Here is a 15869-nt window from a genome sequence, read left to right as displayed (position 1 = left end):
GAAAACAAGTAACTAACAGACACCAGTACTGATGTATAACAAATAGCTCAATGTTTTAAATGTTTCAAGAGTTTCATCTCCCTTGTGCTGAGATTGTCTGCAAATGATAAAGATGCATTTTCTGTTTGAAATAGGTGCAGTACTTCTTCAAGATTCTGGACAACTAACAGGCTCCATCCTCACCCACTGCAACAAACACATACACAGAACTGTGTGTTCATTCATTTATTTGTCCAATGTTTCAACCTGACTGAAATACAAGATCAACAAGAGCACTGTACTCCTGGCTATTATTACATGTTAGAACATAGAGTTTTGCACTTTAGACAACATTTAACACCATTCTATGGGGTACTGCATTGCTTTTATAAAGTTTAAAATAAAGATTTTATTTTCAAACATGTGACTTTGGTTTATTTCATACATTACACTTTCTTGCAGAAAAAATAAAATTGTACAACTGCATAAATATAAAATTCTTCCACCATGAAAATGGCTAAAACATTCAATAAAGACATTAGCACCACAGTGTGCGATGCCTTCAGCAGGAAAAAAAAAAAAAAAAGAAAAAAGAAAAAAAATAAAAGAAAATATACAAAGCAGAGTTATGCCTATCACTGAGGAGAGTGATAGTCTGACCCAGTCTCTCACACAACATACTGGAGGATAAGGGAAGAGGTGGAGAGAGACAGCATTCGCTACAAAGCACAGTACACAATCACTTATTCTCTTTAACTTCACTTAAGTTAGTTTCCCTGCCACCCCTCCAAATAAAATACCCTAACACCACAGAAAAGCCAGAAGCCTTATGGAGTGCTGTTAAATATCGTCTCACAGGTGGGCCTTTCTTTGAAAAGGAACAAAATAATGAGAAGTTTCATGCCAGTTCTAGTCCCATTGAGTATTTACACCTTGGACAGCAAAAGTCTTTGCTCACAAGAAGTAGAAAACAGATACAATACATGGCTTGAAAAATGACCAGAGTATGCACCTATAGTACTGTACACTAAATAAAATACACAAGGCAGCAATACTTAGGGGCCAGAAACACTGCTTACTACAAGTCAGTTATGGAATCATAATTTACAGTAAAAATGGGCATGTCCCAAGGCTCAATTTTGTTTTCTTTTGTCATTTACAGTAGAATAAATATTTGTCGCTATTGCTACACTTTGTTTACATTCTAACCTAGTAAATGCGGAAAGCTAGTGTAAAGCATATAGATTACGTGTAGGTCCCATACGTATGACAGTTTGTTCAAGACTAGTAGGTTTTCTTTTTTGTTCTTTTTTTTTTTTTTAACCTTTTTAAATGGCTAGGAGGAGGAGGGGGGAGGAAGAGAGTTGTGCTTACAATCAGCTGCTTTTTATGTCGAATTTAATATCAAAGCGTCCCTGGAAGCGGTCCTTGTCGCTGTAGACGATGTTCTGCCCGTAGGCCCTGCACTCCACGCGCACCTCCATGTCGTAGGTCAGGTTGGTGAACTGCACGGCCACCAGCGGCTGCAGGTACCGCGGCTGCAGCAGCTTCCCGTAGTAGGGGTAGTACTGCAGCCCGAAGCCGGGGTAGCCGCCCATCCCATAGTACTCCACCGCGCCGATCTTGTCCGCGTCCTCCTCTCGCTGCAGGGGGAACAGGAGGCACCACAATGACAATGAAACTCTGCCTCTGGCAGCCCTGGGCTGTAGCAGCAGCGGATTTTCAGATGGTGCCCTCCCGCTTGGTCAGCGCTGGTCCCACCGTGGCAGCTCAAGAGCTCAGAGGACTTGTCAGCGCTGCCTGGTCAGCACACAGACAACAGCACCTCCCAGCCACGAAAAGGGCTTGGCTTGATTTAAAGCCTCAGCCACTTTCACCCTTAGAAACCACCAGAGCCTCCTGTGGTACAATTGCACAGACTTTGGCTACAAAAACTTTGCTGTTTCTCAGCTGCTTTACACCTGCCAAGTATGAGATATCTTCCCCGGAGGCCTTTTTTTTTTGGCTTCAGCACAGCACTTGGAAGCCAAAGGGCTACTTTTGAAGATACCTCTAACTTTCTTGCCCTGCTTTTACCCCACGCTGTGAGAGCAGCACTAATCCATCAGCAGGGCTTTGAGAAACTTCTGTTCCTGAGGGGGAGATACCCCAAGTAAGAACCACCCCATTTGTCTATGGAAAGGCAGGCAGTGAGGTAACTACACTGGGACAAAGGCTTAGTCATCCCCTGCAGCTTCCCAACTCTGCTCTGTCGCATTTCAACTTACCTTGGCAACGCAGTGGACAGGGATGAGATTTGGGTTGTATTTTGCCATAACCTCAGGAGGGAGGCTTTCATTGACTGGAGCCTAGAAGAGATGCAGAACAAGAGGGTGTTACAACTGGACATTCCTCTGCAGGCTGGAGCACCTTTGCAGCAACACAGATCAACAGTAGTGAACACACACCATTCATTGGAATCCCTTCTAAGGGATTCCAACAGAGGCAACAGCTCTCAGTTCTTGGGACAGACAAGTAGTGTAACACAACTGGAAGCAGGGGAACTTGACCCAAGCAGAACTGCTGGCTGTTCTTCAGCTTCACCTGCTGTGGACACAAGCAGGTGAGGCTGGGTTTAGTTCCACGGTGTCCCTGGGAAAAGCATTTCATGGCAGAGTGTTTGTAGCTAGTGGGACTTGTTTTTGCAAGCTCAGGCAGTGGCAGGATTGCACTGTTGCAGGATTTGCCACCTGCCTGCAAGGTGTGTGCAATCAGGACTGGAAATGCATAGGAAAGAACAACATGTGGCAGTCTCACCCTGACACTGCTGAACTTCAACACCACCAACAAGGAAGGACAAAAGCTCTGGGTATATCAGAGAAAGGTGTGAGTGCAAACTCTGATAGTCCAACCATTAACCCAGTTGGTCTTTGGTCTTTTAAAGGGCAGCAGTATTGCATGACAACCTTGCAGTTTCAGATCTGCTTTACAAACACTTTTCCTAATGCAAGAACCATAGGGTCTCTGCTGGGGTGTGAAACCACAAAAATAAATACTGCCTGGATGCATTGTTTCTAAATGAAACATGCCAAGTTATTTCCTGACTAGACCCCACTGTCTAATGCAGTCTGGAGGTCTCCAGAGCTCCATGGCAAAACAAAGGGAGGAACACACCAAACCCTTCTCTTTCCCAGTCAAACACGTGTCACCCCACAGCCACCATAGTACATTCTCCTAAAATGTTTCCACCATGCATCAGTTAAACAAAAGTTTGCTCATTTCTTTAGCACAAGACAAGCTCCCTTTGAAGGAAAACATTCCTCAGGACTTGTTAGACAGCGCCATTTCTCATCCTCAGGTGCCCTGACAGATGGGAGTGAAGGTGGCACAGAACACCATTTGCACTGTTCTCCATCCACAAGATGGAGTGGCAGGTTTTGCACATCACCTTATTCAATAGTACATGTTTTGCCACTGAATTCTTAATAGAAGTTTTTAGAATTTTCATGTGTTGGGGATAAAAACAGAAGGAAAAGCCATGAATGTCCAGATTAGCACCCTTCAGCATTACTATAAGCTTGCTTTTGGGTGAAGGACAGAGCAACCAGTTGACAGAGAGATCTTACAGCCTCTGGAAATTACATTAAATTAACTAAAGACCTCCTCACCTTTCTTGCAGCTGTGCCTGACTTTCAAATGTAGTTTACTCTTTAGAGCCTGTGTTTCACTCTGGTATTTAATATTAGCTTTCATAATTTAATTAAGCAGTTTTAGCAAGGCAGACAAGACTACACTGCCTGAAGAAAAGAAGAGTGGATCCAGGCATGACAAAATGTACTGATGTTACTACAGACAGGGTTGGTCTGGGATGGTCCCATGGAAGCATACAGGAATTTTAAATGGAGTTTATCCTTTGAAAAAAACACCCCTTTATAGCAACACCAATAGGAGGCTCAGAAGTTACCAGATAAATAACCAGGAGGTCACTGCACTGAGGTTCACTGCTGTTTGTTACCAAGCTGCAGTGCACAACTTTCACTGCTTTTCAATTAAATGCATTTTTAAAGCAAATTACTCAAAATGTCTCACTATTTATCCTCTGCAGAAAGAATTTAATACTCATTTTTTTACAGGCACAGCAAATCTGCAGCCAACCCCTCCTGATCAATAGCTTCTGCTAGAAAGGGAAGAGAGATACTTGCCTGAGGTTTGAAGCCAATAATTCTGTTGAGCTTGACAAGGATGCATGGTTTGCCATCCTTGTACCCATAGGTGGGGTCATTTAATCCAGAACAGTTTTCCAGCCATTCACGTTTGAATTTGCAAACCTTCTTCTGGCCCTGGGCATCATTATATGGTCCTCTCTCTTTGTATTCAGTAGGTATGTCTGTCATGGCAGGGAAGGAAAACACAACCATGAGCAGTGGGATCTTTTGTGTGTCACTTACACTCCCCTGGGCAGTTGGGATTTCCCCATCACCAGGGCAGTAAAGGCACTCCACAGACCACGCCCAGCCACCCCCAATGGGGCTGCTCCCAGACCAGCAAGTTTTATGGAGTTTTGTTTTATAACTGAGATTTCTTCCAGAGTCACCTGGCTCAGAAACTGATTTTTTCTGAACAGTTTTACAAGTAGGTTCCCCTCAGATTTGATACAGGCATTTTATGAGGTGAGAGTCTCATTCACATGATTACAAATAACCTATTAAAGGCTAACACCTCCCAGATGTTTGACTGCATGGCATGAAGAGGACCAACACTGGCTTTAGCAAAGCTATCAGTAAAACCCCCTGTGGCTTTCAGAGAGAATAAGGTCAGTGCCATAAGCTTCAGATTCAGCTGCAGTGTTCTCCAACTGAAATGTGGGGGTTCCCAATCCTACAGTAAGCTGCTAAGTATGGCCCAGTGTGGTCTGCCCAAACAAAATTAGTGAGCAGCCAGTTAACCAACATTCTGCTGGAACAGCTGAAGACCAAGACCATCACTGCTCAACCTCAGCTTCTGGTGGACCTGTCAGAGGCATCACTCAGAGTCCTCAGCTGTAGGAAACAATTGAGACTTACCTCCACAGTCCTGAAACACGATGTTCTCAGTTTGTTGCTCAGCACTGTAGTCCCTTAAGAAATTATCAAGGTTCCTCACATAGGGTTCATAACTTCTGGGGTCAGAGGCAGTAAAGGCAATTTCTGTCTTTTGAACTTGAGGGACTTGAGTCAGTCCTAAGAAAAACAAAATCAGAAGAAAACACTAAGTACACCTGAGAACTGCACAGCCTCCAGGCAGTACTAAGGACATAACTCCTAATAATTATAATCTTTATTTTTCAGACTTAAGAACATTGACAAAACAGCTTAAACTCACTGGAGGAGAGGTTCTCCTCTTTCCAACAGAAGTCTTAAATATTTATCACAGTGTTTGTGTCAGGTAAAAAGATAAAAATCACAAAATGGAGAAGTGAGGATACAAGTCAAGGTTTCCTTCAAGAAAAACAGACAGCCACAGGTCCATTGTGCACTTCTGCCTCCTCCTCGAGGACAGAAGGGAAGCTGTGTGTGAGACCAACCACACAGAACACAAGTATCCCTAACAGGCTGCCTTCAGTGTCTGCAAACACTGTTTAGGATACAGCACAGTTGTCCACTTGTGAACTCCTGCAATAAGACAAGAGAGGTTTCCCCAGTCTGGTCATGCTCTGCCAGCTGGAATCCACGTGGCCTTTGTGTGTCCCTCTTGTGAGATGCAGGGCAGGAGACATTTTCTCCCTTAGCAAATTCAGCTGCCTGAGCATTCACTGCCTCCTCTCTTTTCACTGCCTAATTGGGTATTTCTGACTGTAAAACTCATCTTCCGAGCTCTCCTATCAGCAGTTCATCACCAAGGAGGTGAGTAGGAAATGCCACCACACAGAAGAGTTGTTTGAAAGACTCTACAGATTCTGGGCTTTGATAACCAGCTCAGATTTAGACTATAATGACAATAATGCATGGAGAAGAGACTATAAACAACACATGCCTACAGGTAATGAAAAGCACTGACTCTTCTGCTCTTTGTTGTGGAACTTGGAAATAGTTGCTCCTATGAAATGTTTAGGTCACATTTTAATTGAAAGTATTGACTTATGACTAACACTTTCATTTAAGTAATGGGAACCGAGTTCATGCTGCTTTTGTGGTAGCCACTGTAATTATTGAGGTCTTGACTTCAGTTCAGCTTGTCATCTTCATTTTAGCAAGATCAAGAAAAGGAACAGGGGAGCAGCATTTGCTCTGACAGCTTTCAGAACAGGCCTATTGCCAAGAAGCTCCTCTGGTGCAAAACTCAGGCAGCTTAGCTGCCTGGCCCCAAACCACAAGAGCTTGTGACTCCAGCAATTTTTCCAAAGCCACTTGAGTGGTTCTGCTCAGTCCCTCCTCACCACTCCCCCATCCCCCTGCCACTACCCACCAACTTGGAATTTGTAACCTAGGACAAAGATAAGCTTTGTTCCCCTAAACACAGGTCCTGGTCGCCAAAGGTTGTGGGAAGCAAGGAGCTTGGGTGTTTCAAGTTTTATTCCTGAAGCAGCTTTAACTGCTCAAAAATCCCTCTGGTACAAGTGGACTGGTTGAATTTACAAGTTTAGAAGCAATTTACTATTCCTCTAGCAGAATGACATCATACCCTCCAAAGTGAGTGGCTTTCAACCCCTTTTTGAGTAATTACTCATTTTCTTGCTTCACAAACAGTTATATATAGAATAAGGACGCCAGTTTCCATTTTAGTAAGGGACTCCAATCCCATCCTGCCAAGCTCCTCTCATGTTACCACTCAGCTGGGAAGCACAGACTCAGTCACCTGAAGTGGCTGTCTGGAATTGCAGCAGAAGCAGACCAGGCCTTCAATCCTCTCCTGGGTCTGCCTTTTCCAGAGTTCGAGTTACAGGTGTGCCATTCAAATGCCATTCAATAAATACAAAAAAAAGAAAAAAAAAAAAAAATCAAGAAAACGTGGCCAGGCCTGTTAAATTCCAGTCAGGCAAGTGAAGCCAGTTTAGCTCAGGACCTCCCCATCTCTGTTTCCTGTTTTGGTCAAGGTAACACACAGTGCTCACACAGGCCTGGTAAAGGTGATGTGAAGGTCAGCAATAAACCCAGTGGTTTGTAAAAGCCACCCAGTAGAAGATCCCTGTTCTCTCTTTAAGAGAGCCTGGCCACTGACAGGTACAGTCCCATCAGACAAGTGACTTGGCTGGAGAACAGACTCCCATCCCTAAGCATCCCTGCCTTGCACATCTCCACAGAACTGCCACAAAGTCCAGGCAATACCACCAAGCAGCTGTTCCAGCAGCCAGCACAAAGGAGTCCCTCTTCCTGCCAGGTAGCCTGTGGCCAAAACTGGGCTGTTTTCTGCCTAACTGGGAGCATTTCCAGATGGTTGGATGAACCATCTTGGATCAGGCTTGTTATTAGAACAGTTGTATAAGGCCATAGTAACCACTCTTACTCCATCACACCATGCTCATTTCCAAGTACCACGTAAACTTTGTTCATTTCCTTCTGTACAGCCCATAGCCAAGCTAAAAGCTGCAGTGCTGCTAGCAGAGCAGCACTATCACTAAAAGCTTAAGCAATCTCATGTGGAAACCAAGCATGTTGTACGATGGCAGAAGGTAACCTCTGCAAAACACTAACCTTTCTGGAACATTCTCTCATCCCCACTTGAGAACTTCAGCAAGTAGGGACAAGAAAAACATTTAAAAGCTGAGCCCTCACAGTACTACCTGGCATGTATTGCTAGACACCCAAGGAAGTGTGTGGCTGGCCCTTCATGAGCAAATCCTGTGGGGGAAAAGAAACAAACCCACAGGTGCTTTCATAGCCAGGAACCCTCTTCCCATCCTCAGACTATAATCTGTATGACACAGCTCTGCACCTCAAACTATTACGACAGAGATGCACCATGGTGTCATATGGTAATGCTGTTCTTTCACAGAAAGGAATCAAGTAACTCATTGCTAAAATACTGACAAATTAGAAAATTGCTGCAACAGGCACTTCAGAATGCCTTGTTAGGAAGTAAGACTCTCATCTTCACTTGGCTGACATTGTCCTTATAAATGACGAGCAATGCCTCAAGTTGGTAATGGACACCACCTTCTGTTGGCTGTGACTATACAAGGACATCAAACACCAACAAGACCCACGTAAAGTCATTTGGTTTGTTTTTTCTCAGCTACAATTCCACTTCCAAAATGCCACTGCAGATTAAAATCCCCATTTATTCAAGTTCATTTAAAAAACAATTTTCCACATAGATCTTATCACTCTAAGCTGCAATAGCAAGACTTCAGGAGAAGTGTCCTAAGGGTAAAGAGGAAGAAACTAACAGTGGGAAGCCAGGCCTGTTATTAGGAATGGTTGTATAAGGCCATAGTAACCACTCTGACTCCATCACACCATGCTCATTTCCAAGTACCATGTCATCTTTGTTCCAAATGAGTATGAACACTCCTGAGGTGACACAAACAACAAATTGACTGATCACTACACCCACTACACCCTCCCCCAGCTCACTACATGAGGATAGATTTTAGAAGCCACCATATCAAACAATCTCCTTCCAGCTTCCAGTCAACCTTATCCCCAAAGTGCAAAAAGCAGGTGCAAGTCTTCTGCAAACGCAGCAAAACCTGCTTGCTGTAACATCCTAGAAGCAGATAGTGAGATTTTTCCCAAGCACAGGTGCTGCTGAGATGAGAGAAGCAAAGAAGTGCAACTTCAGAGCACACACTCCTTTGAAGCCTCCCTGCCACCTTGCTGCTGCTGTCCAAGTGGGGAACACACACCAAAGAACCTTTTCCATGACGCACTCACTGCCCAGCAGCGCCTGAAATCCCCTGGCTGGAGCAGGGATTCTTCCTTCCAGCAGCCACTTGCAAAGCTTTGCCTCAGGCTGCAGTGAGCTCTGCCCCTCAGCCAGGACCTGACAGAATGCTGTTCCACAGGATGCACACCACAAGATGGCAGGATACACAGCCCAATTTCCATTGGGGTGGGGAGGGGCAGAATTAAGCATTATTTTTTAGGGATGCTTCTTAACAGGCAATATCCTCATCCTTCACTATTAGCAGGGTAAGTCCTCTGTGTTCAAAGCAGAGGCTGAGCCTGCACACGGGGAACTGGGAGCTGGGGCTGTCGCAATGGCAGGGCTGGACAGGCAGGTGAACTGCACTGTCCCTTCCCCCACCACAGGACAAAAGAAAGAAAAAATAAGTGTAATGGAAAGGTAGAATACTCAGCTTGCCCTGAAGCCCTGTATAACATTCCTTGCTGTGTTCAATGCAGAAACCATTTATCATATTAATGACACTTGGCTACAAAAATAGCACTTTATGGCTTTCAATGTTATACCCATGTCAATAACTCAATACAACGCTCTGTAGGTTCTGTTGCTGTTATGAAATCTGTTGTATTTCAGAACAAGAATGATATTATAGCAGCCCCTACAGCATTTTCTCTTGAAAATCCTGAAGGCAAGTCTAGTTTTCCCTTTCTCAGAACATTCTGGGCTGACAAAACAGGGACTTGCCCGAGAAGGACAGAGTACTGGAACAAGAATAAAACCAGCTTTTCTGGCTCCCTAGAAAAATCCAGGGCTTTATCAAGCTGCTAGTATACTTACTTGGCTCACAAATTTTCCCACAAGAACCAGGAATTAGAATTGCTCAACATCCTATTTTATATAGTTCATTATCTGCAGGTCTCTCAGATCACAGAAAGTTCAAGTTTGATGCTCACCATACATGTGTTCATTGACAGAACAGCAGCTGTAATTGCAGCAGTGGGGAGAATCCTGCACAGCCCAGGAATACAGGGATTGCTGACCCCCAAACAGAAGTGCAGCTCACTGCCTGTCAGTGTCTGACAGGCTGCATTAAAGGGCTATTTTGGACTTATTTTCACAGCTGCTGTGCTAGAGGACAAGGAATGTACTAAGTGCCAGACTACACCAGCTTGTCCACATCTGTAGGAAGAGCTGTCAAGTGATGTCCTGCAAAGAACCCAGTACTATATGCTAATTATTATTTGAAGTTTTATGCATATGCCATTGCAGGTTGGTTCACAATGCTTGTTTACTGGCTCCCCACTTCAAACATTCAAGGAGCTGGATTTTGTTCCCCTTTATTTCAATGCACATTCTGAAAGCTCATTATAAAAGATCCTGACAACCTTTTCATTGTTCCTCCATTTTGATTTCTGCAGTACCCACTACAAGAGTGTCTTGAAATTCAATTCCTGGTGCAGTATGCAATTAAAATATTAATAAAAGTCCTCTGCAGGTTAAAATCTCTCACAGAAATGTTACCAGAGTTGCTTTGAAATCAGAATCATAAACTGCTGTTTCACAGAAAGCAAACAGTTTACCTAGAATGGGTAATTATGTGACATCTGGCTGCACATCAGGACTATCTGGGTGAGACCTCAGATCCATGAGTGCCTTCACTAATTATTTCATGAAGGGGAAAAGCACATTATTGAGAAACAACTATCCCAGCATTAGCCATGTTGGCTTTTCAGATGCAGCCAGTGGTTCTGGGTGGTACCAGTGACAGTCTTTCCTGCAAATGTCAGGGTCCACTGCAGAGATTAAAAGAGCTGCTTTCAGTGCTTAAGACAGCATTTACCCCAGCCATGGTGGTGGTACATGAAGAAGCAGAACACACTAACAGCAGTTCCAGCCTCTGTTCTGTGCTTAAAGCATGCTGGTAAAAAAGGAGTGATCTGGAAAAGGTGATTTAGCTGAGCCATAACACCGTTTGGTGACGGTGACATTGCCTGTGTTTAGGGCAGGGATTCACAGCACAGCATTACAGACAGTGGGGCTGCAAGACACAGAGCAGCACCGGGGCCAACTTGTGTAGCTGCAAGCCATCAGCCTCACAATTGTCACTTAAATATCACTGTTATTAAAAGCTTCTGAACTGTTTTACAGAGCAACTGGAGAGGGATCGTTAGGATGCCCAGTGCCAGGCAGCCTCAAGGTCATTGGCAGTGTGGGAGAGCAGCGGTGGCGCAGCTCCCGGCGCTCGGGCCGGCTGCGGAGGGAGCGCAGAGCGACTGCGGCACGGGCTCGCTGCTGCCGGCCACAGGCACGGCCCAGGCACCCTGCTGAGCAGAGACTTCTTCTGTCCATGAGGACAGGCCACACAGCAGCAATACAGACCCACCCTCCCTTCACCTCCCACACCAGCCAGCTGCAATTCCCACTACTGAGTGCCACAGTGGCTCCAGAGTACAGGGTACTTCGGTGTTGGATAAAGCAATTCTGTAACCACTCCCAGAAATGGCATTGTCCCCTTTCTTCTTGTGCGTGCCACTTCCACAGATAGAGCCAGCATTTTATCTCTTCACTTACCCATGTGAACAGTGGTTCTGAAGAAAAACTGAACCCAGCTTCCTCACACAGCCCATTCCCAGAAGTAAAGCCTTTTGACTTCACCCAATCACTTCAGCTTAGGGGAAGGGAAAACCAAACTAGGTTCAAGTTCCTCTCAGAGAGGAGACATTTTTCGTGTGATGCAATCTTTAATTCTAGCAGGATTGTCTTCAAGCCCCTGCACTGTTAATGCAGAAGGCTGGGAACATACACACCCCCTGCAAATATGTGTTGCAGCAATGACACACTTATTTCATCCTCCTTCTTGAGGTGAGTAACCAACCCTGCCTTCCCAGAACAGCTTTCACAAAGTCAAACACAGGCCTCCTATTTAGTTACCTGGAGGTGCCACTCGATCCTGGTATTTGGGCTCAAATTCACTGACAGTGAGCAACATCACTTGGATGGTCCCGATGAATATACCTGCCAGGCAACCGTAGAAGATGACATAGAAGAGGAGGATCTTAACTGCAAGAGAAAACAAACAAAGAGGAATCAAATCAAGCCCTTGTGTTTCAGGACAATACTTCCAACCTTTGCCACTGGCAAGGAACAGCACAGCACACAAAATTCAGATGTTGCAACGACATCTGTGTAACAGTGAGATTATGCCCTGATGCAGACAGGAAATGTAACGTGCTCCAGTTGTTTAGTGGTGGGGAAACATGACCCCTGAAAACTTAGAAATCCTTGAATCAGGGTTTGGGCTTATAAAATATAAGACTACACCACACTCCCCCAACACCTTCAAGAATCCTTGGCTGACCTGCACTACCACCACAGGTCCTTGCACTGGACACTGTCAGTGATCCAAGTGCCCCAGAGCAAGGGTGTGCTTGAAGGATACTATTCTACACAACTCTTGGGCTCAAAACTGTTACCAGGAGCAGTAACAGTAAATGTTTCATTGTTTACAAGCCATTATAAAACCTGATCTCTTCTAGTAATCCAGGCCATCACCTCAAAAAAAAAAAAAAATACCAAACCAAGAGAGTTCAGGCCCAATTAACTTCAGTACTCCATCTCAAATGTAGGAAAGTACTCCTAAGGTGTCAAAATACTGCACATTTACCAGCTTTGTGTGCCTACAAAGGCACTTTGGTACTGCTCATACCAATTAAAGAATGAATTACATAACAATGAAATATTGAATGTAGTTTCAGTCTAACGGGAAAGTCCTGAATAATCTTGTGGGGGGAGTGAGAAGAACGGAGAAGAGTCTGGAGATGCAGCCCAGCTCAGGGTATTACCAGTTTGGAAGGATTATCTGAACTGATTAACTGCAGGGTAACATGCTGTACTATGCACCACCAGGCCACCCACAAGGGTAGGCCAGCCCATGCCAAGCAACTGTATTGCGTGTCGGACTGCAGGGACACGCAGAGGCCAAAGACAACTTGAGAGCGAGCCTGCTTGATCTCAGAATGTCCTCACCTCATCACAAACAAAACAGACGTAGTTTATTTGAAGGACTTGAAATGATGAGCTACCAGGGAAGGGGAGTAGGTAGTGGGTGGAAATATTCCTCCTCACTCCCCAGCTCCATCATAAAAAAAAAAGCCCTACATCATTAGAGAAGCCTCACATTGAAAGCTTGCAGTTCTGGTTGTTCTGAGTCTATGAAAGACAGGCAAACAGAGGCTGAGGGACACAGTCAGAAAGGTGCTCCATCCTCTTCCTCGTGTGCACCGGAGGGAGCCAGGGCTGGCGGGCAGAGCTGGGTGCAGTAACGTGGTGCTCCAGGAGTTAAAACACTCTTTGGTATCCAGGCAGCGTAAAGCAAATGGCCGTGACGTCAGGGACGTGTGGAAATTTTTTCCAGAGCACGGTCATGGGAGGTGCTGTTGTAACAAACCAAACACTAATGCTGTTGTCTGCAGCGTAATGCCTTTGAGTTTTTTAACATCAAAAGGCAAACGCTGGGAGGTAGCTTATTTAATCAGGTTCCCAGCCAGGATGCTCTAAACGCCAAAGACACCTTAAAGGTCAAAACCACTCCAAGGTCTCAGAAAATACACAGTGGGTCTAGAAATGGAGCACCACAGGGTTGAAGGAAAAAGCTTCTTGCAACAGGTAGGCTTATAACAGAAGAATGTAATCATCAGCCTGCAGATCGACTCAGCAAATGGAAATCAGTCCTAGGCAGATAGGTACGGGCACTCTGGGAGAAGGACCTGGTTCAGCCTCCGCGTTTGAAGCACTGCGCAGTTGCCTGGTGCCTCAGGAGCAGAAAATACCTCTCCATGCGCACGCACAACCCCATTCTGCTCACGTAAAGATACGGCAGAAGCCTGCTCTAGTCCGCCTTCCAGAGCTGCCGGCTCTGGATGTACCACCTCCGGCCGATCCATTACAATGGGAGATGAATTCAACATCGCAAGGGTGGCAACACCAGCTGTGGTTGGCAGCAACTGGAAGGCTGTCTATTTGCGTAAAGAAATTAAAAGCCTCTTTAAGCTAAATCCTATGAATACAGCGCCCAATGAATATATCATAAGCATTTATGAGGAATGCACATAGAGCCATTTCCTTCTTGCGGAGATATTAAAAGTCAATTGCTCTTTCTCAGCGGAGTAAAACTCGCTTAGTTTCATTTAGCCAGAGAAAACAGAAAAATAGAAAAAGCCTCTGTAAGGTCTAAGGCAGATGAGAGGTAGGAGGTCAAGGTCCCCCGACGGCGATGCTCCCGGGCCGGTCCAGCCACCGGGAAAGGAAGGAGACCCAAGGACGAGGCGCCCTCGACAAGGTCGGCCCGACCCCGCCTCACCCCCGGACCCACCTGGAGCCGCACTCAAGGGGGAGCGCTCGGCGGCCCCCGCGGACCCCGAGGGCAGAGAGCGGGGGGACCCCGACCCTGCGTCCCCCGCCCCGCGGGGCCGCCCCGGCCCCAGCCCCCCCCACCCCGGCCGCAGCCCCGCCGCAGCCGGCGGAGGCGGAGCGCCGGGGCCGTGCTGCAGCGCCCGCCGCATCGCCGCCCCCCGGCCCCGCACTCACACCAGCTGCCCCCGGTGCGGCCCAGCAGCTCCTTCTTCTCCGAGTTCCAGATGAATTTCTTCCAGTTGCCGTCACCGTCCTTGGCCTTCCCGCGGGCCATGGCGAGCGGCGGGGTGGGCGAGCGGCGTGCGGAGATCTACAGCCCCGGGCGGGCGGAGCGGGCTGGACCCGGCCGGGCGGAGCGGCCCCGGAAGGTGCGGGTGGGTGCGCCCGCCCCGGCGGCGCCGGCCCGGCGGGGCAGAGCGGGGGAGCGGCCGGGGGGACGCGGGAGCGGCGGGGGAGCGCGGCGGAGCGCACGGGGCACAGAGCAGCCGCGCTCCCCGCGCGGCGCCCCTTCATATAGAGCGCGGGCTCCGCCCCGCCCGCGCCGCCGCCAATGCGGGCCGGGGAGCGCTGCGGGGCGGGGCCGGGCCGGGCGGGGCGGGCGGGGGCGCGCCGGCGGCGGGAGCGCCAGGAAGGGAGGGGGCGGGGGGGCTGCGGCACCGGCGGCGGCACCGCGGGGAGGTGGGTGCGGGCCGTCCGCTGCTCAGCGGGGCTCCGACCCGCCGGGCCGGGCAGGTGCGTGCGCGTGCCCGTGCCCGCCCGCGGGGGCGCGCGTCCTTTGCCCGGCCGCAGCTGCAGGCGCGCCTGTGCGCGATCCCGCACACCTGTGCTCGCGCCGGCCCGCACACGTGCCCGCCCGTTCCCGGTATTCCCGGTATTCCCGCCCCGCCCGCTCCCGGCTGGTCCCCGTTCCCCCCAGCAGAGACGATCGGCCGGGCGCTGCTGAGCGCCGTCCCTCCCCTGCTCCTGGCGCCCCGCGCAGCCGCCCACCCCGGCGGGCTCCCGTGTAACGCGGCTGCGGAATCATGAGCGCGAACCGCGCTCCCGGCCCGGCCCCGCGCTCCGCTCCGCCGCCCGCGCCCCGGCAGCACCGGCCGGGAGGGACGGCAGGTCCCGCTGCCGCCGGGGAGCCCCTGCCCTCCCCTGTGGCGGGAAGGACGCGACTCACACAGGCGACAGCCGCCACCGCCCTTGCGGGGTGACCTTCAGGGCGCTGCACAAACGCCACTGCCGCCTGGGGTCGGGGGACACCCAGCCGCCGGCAGCGCACCCCTGGCCCGGCCAGCTGGGGCTGGGGGTTCTCTGCGGGGACACCTCTGTGATCACAGGTAACCAGTGTGCCTTGGTCCCCTGGTACCATTACAGGACAGTTAAATTAAATCTGTGCATCCAAGCATACTTGGGTTTACCTATGAACTTCCTGTCGGGTTGTAATATTGTATTCCACAGATTTTCTTGCACTTAAGCTACTGATACATTCTCTGAACTTTAGCTCCATCTTCCTTGTTGGTTTGTTTTTTGTTTTTTTTTTTTTTTTCCTTAGGGTCTGGATTCACGAGGAATGCACATAACATGAGCCTTTCCATGGCACTACCTAGCAGATGCACATTCTGGTGGTTCCCTGCAAGAATGATCTAATCAAGGAATGCCCAAACTCAACATGCTCTTCTCAGGTCTCA

At 48.2% G+C, this 15869-nt stretch overlaps 2 protein-coding genes across 2 annotated transcripts in view; one reads left to right on the top strand and one right to left on the bottom strand.

Moving 5' to 3' along the window:
- Nucleotides 1-399, top strand: part of NME7 (NME/NM23 family member 7) — an 86488-nt gene extending 86089 nt beyond the window's left edge. The window contains exon 12 of the mRNA XM_079330348.1: nucleotides 135-399. Coding sequence (XP_079186474.1) covers nucleotides 135-167 — 33 coding nt within the window. The 3' untranslated portion in view covers nucleotides 168-399. The remainder of the gene's footprint in view (nucleotides 1-134) is intronic.
- ATP1B1 (ATPase Na+/K+ transporting subunit beta 1) lies at nucleotides 211-14689 on the bottom strand. Its single transcript, XM_079330473.1, has 6 exons — nucleotides 14368-14689; nucleotides 11713-11841; nucleotides 5022-5177; nucleotides 4161-4345; nucleotides 2247-2327; nucleotides 211-1622 (listed from the first exon to the last, which is right to left on the bottom strand). The coding sequence occupies exons 1-6, from the start codon at nucleotides 14465-14467 to the stop codon at nucleotides 1356-1358; spliced, it is 918 nt and encodes a 305-aa protein (XP_079186599.1). The 5' UTR covers nucleotides 14468-14689; the 3' UTR covers nucleotides 211-1355.
- Nucleotides 14690-15869: the final 1180 nt, after the last annotated feature.

This window comes from Erithacus rubecula (assembly GCF_903797595.1).
Source record: "Erithacus rubecula genome assembly, chromosome: 1".
Taxonomy (NCBI): Eukaryota; Metazoa; Chordata; class Aves; order Passeriformes; family Muscicapidae; genus Erithacus; species Erithacus rubecula.
Note: the sequence above shows the minus strand (reverse complement) of the source record. Positions and strands in the feature narration are given on the sequence as shown.

What these genes read in the sequence shown, in the direction of transcription:
- ATP1B1 (XM_079330473.1), bottom strand. Translation starts at nt 14,467, where the DNA reads ATGGCCCGCGGGAAGGCCAAGGACGGTGACGGCAACTGGAAGAAATTC. An exon ending in CGTGTTTCAGGACTGTGGAG is followed by an intron (nt 4,346 to 5,021) that starts GTAAGTCTCAAT and finishes CTGCCATGACAG; the next exon opens with ACATACCTACTGAATACAAA. An exon ending in TTATTGGCTTCAAACCTCAG is followed by an intron (nt 2,328 to 4,160) that starts GCAAGTATCTCT and finishes CATCTCTTCTAG; the next exon opens with GCTCCAGTCAATGAAAGCCT.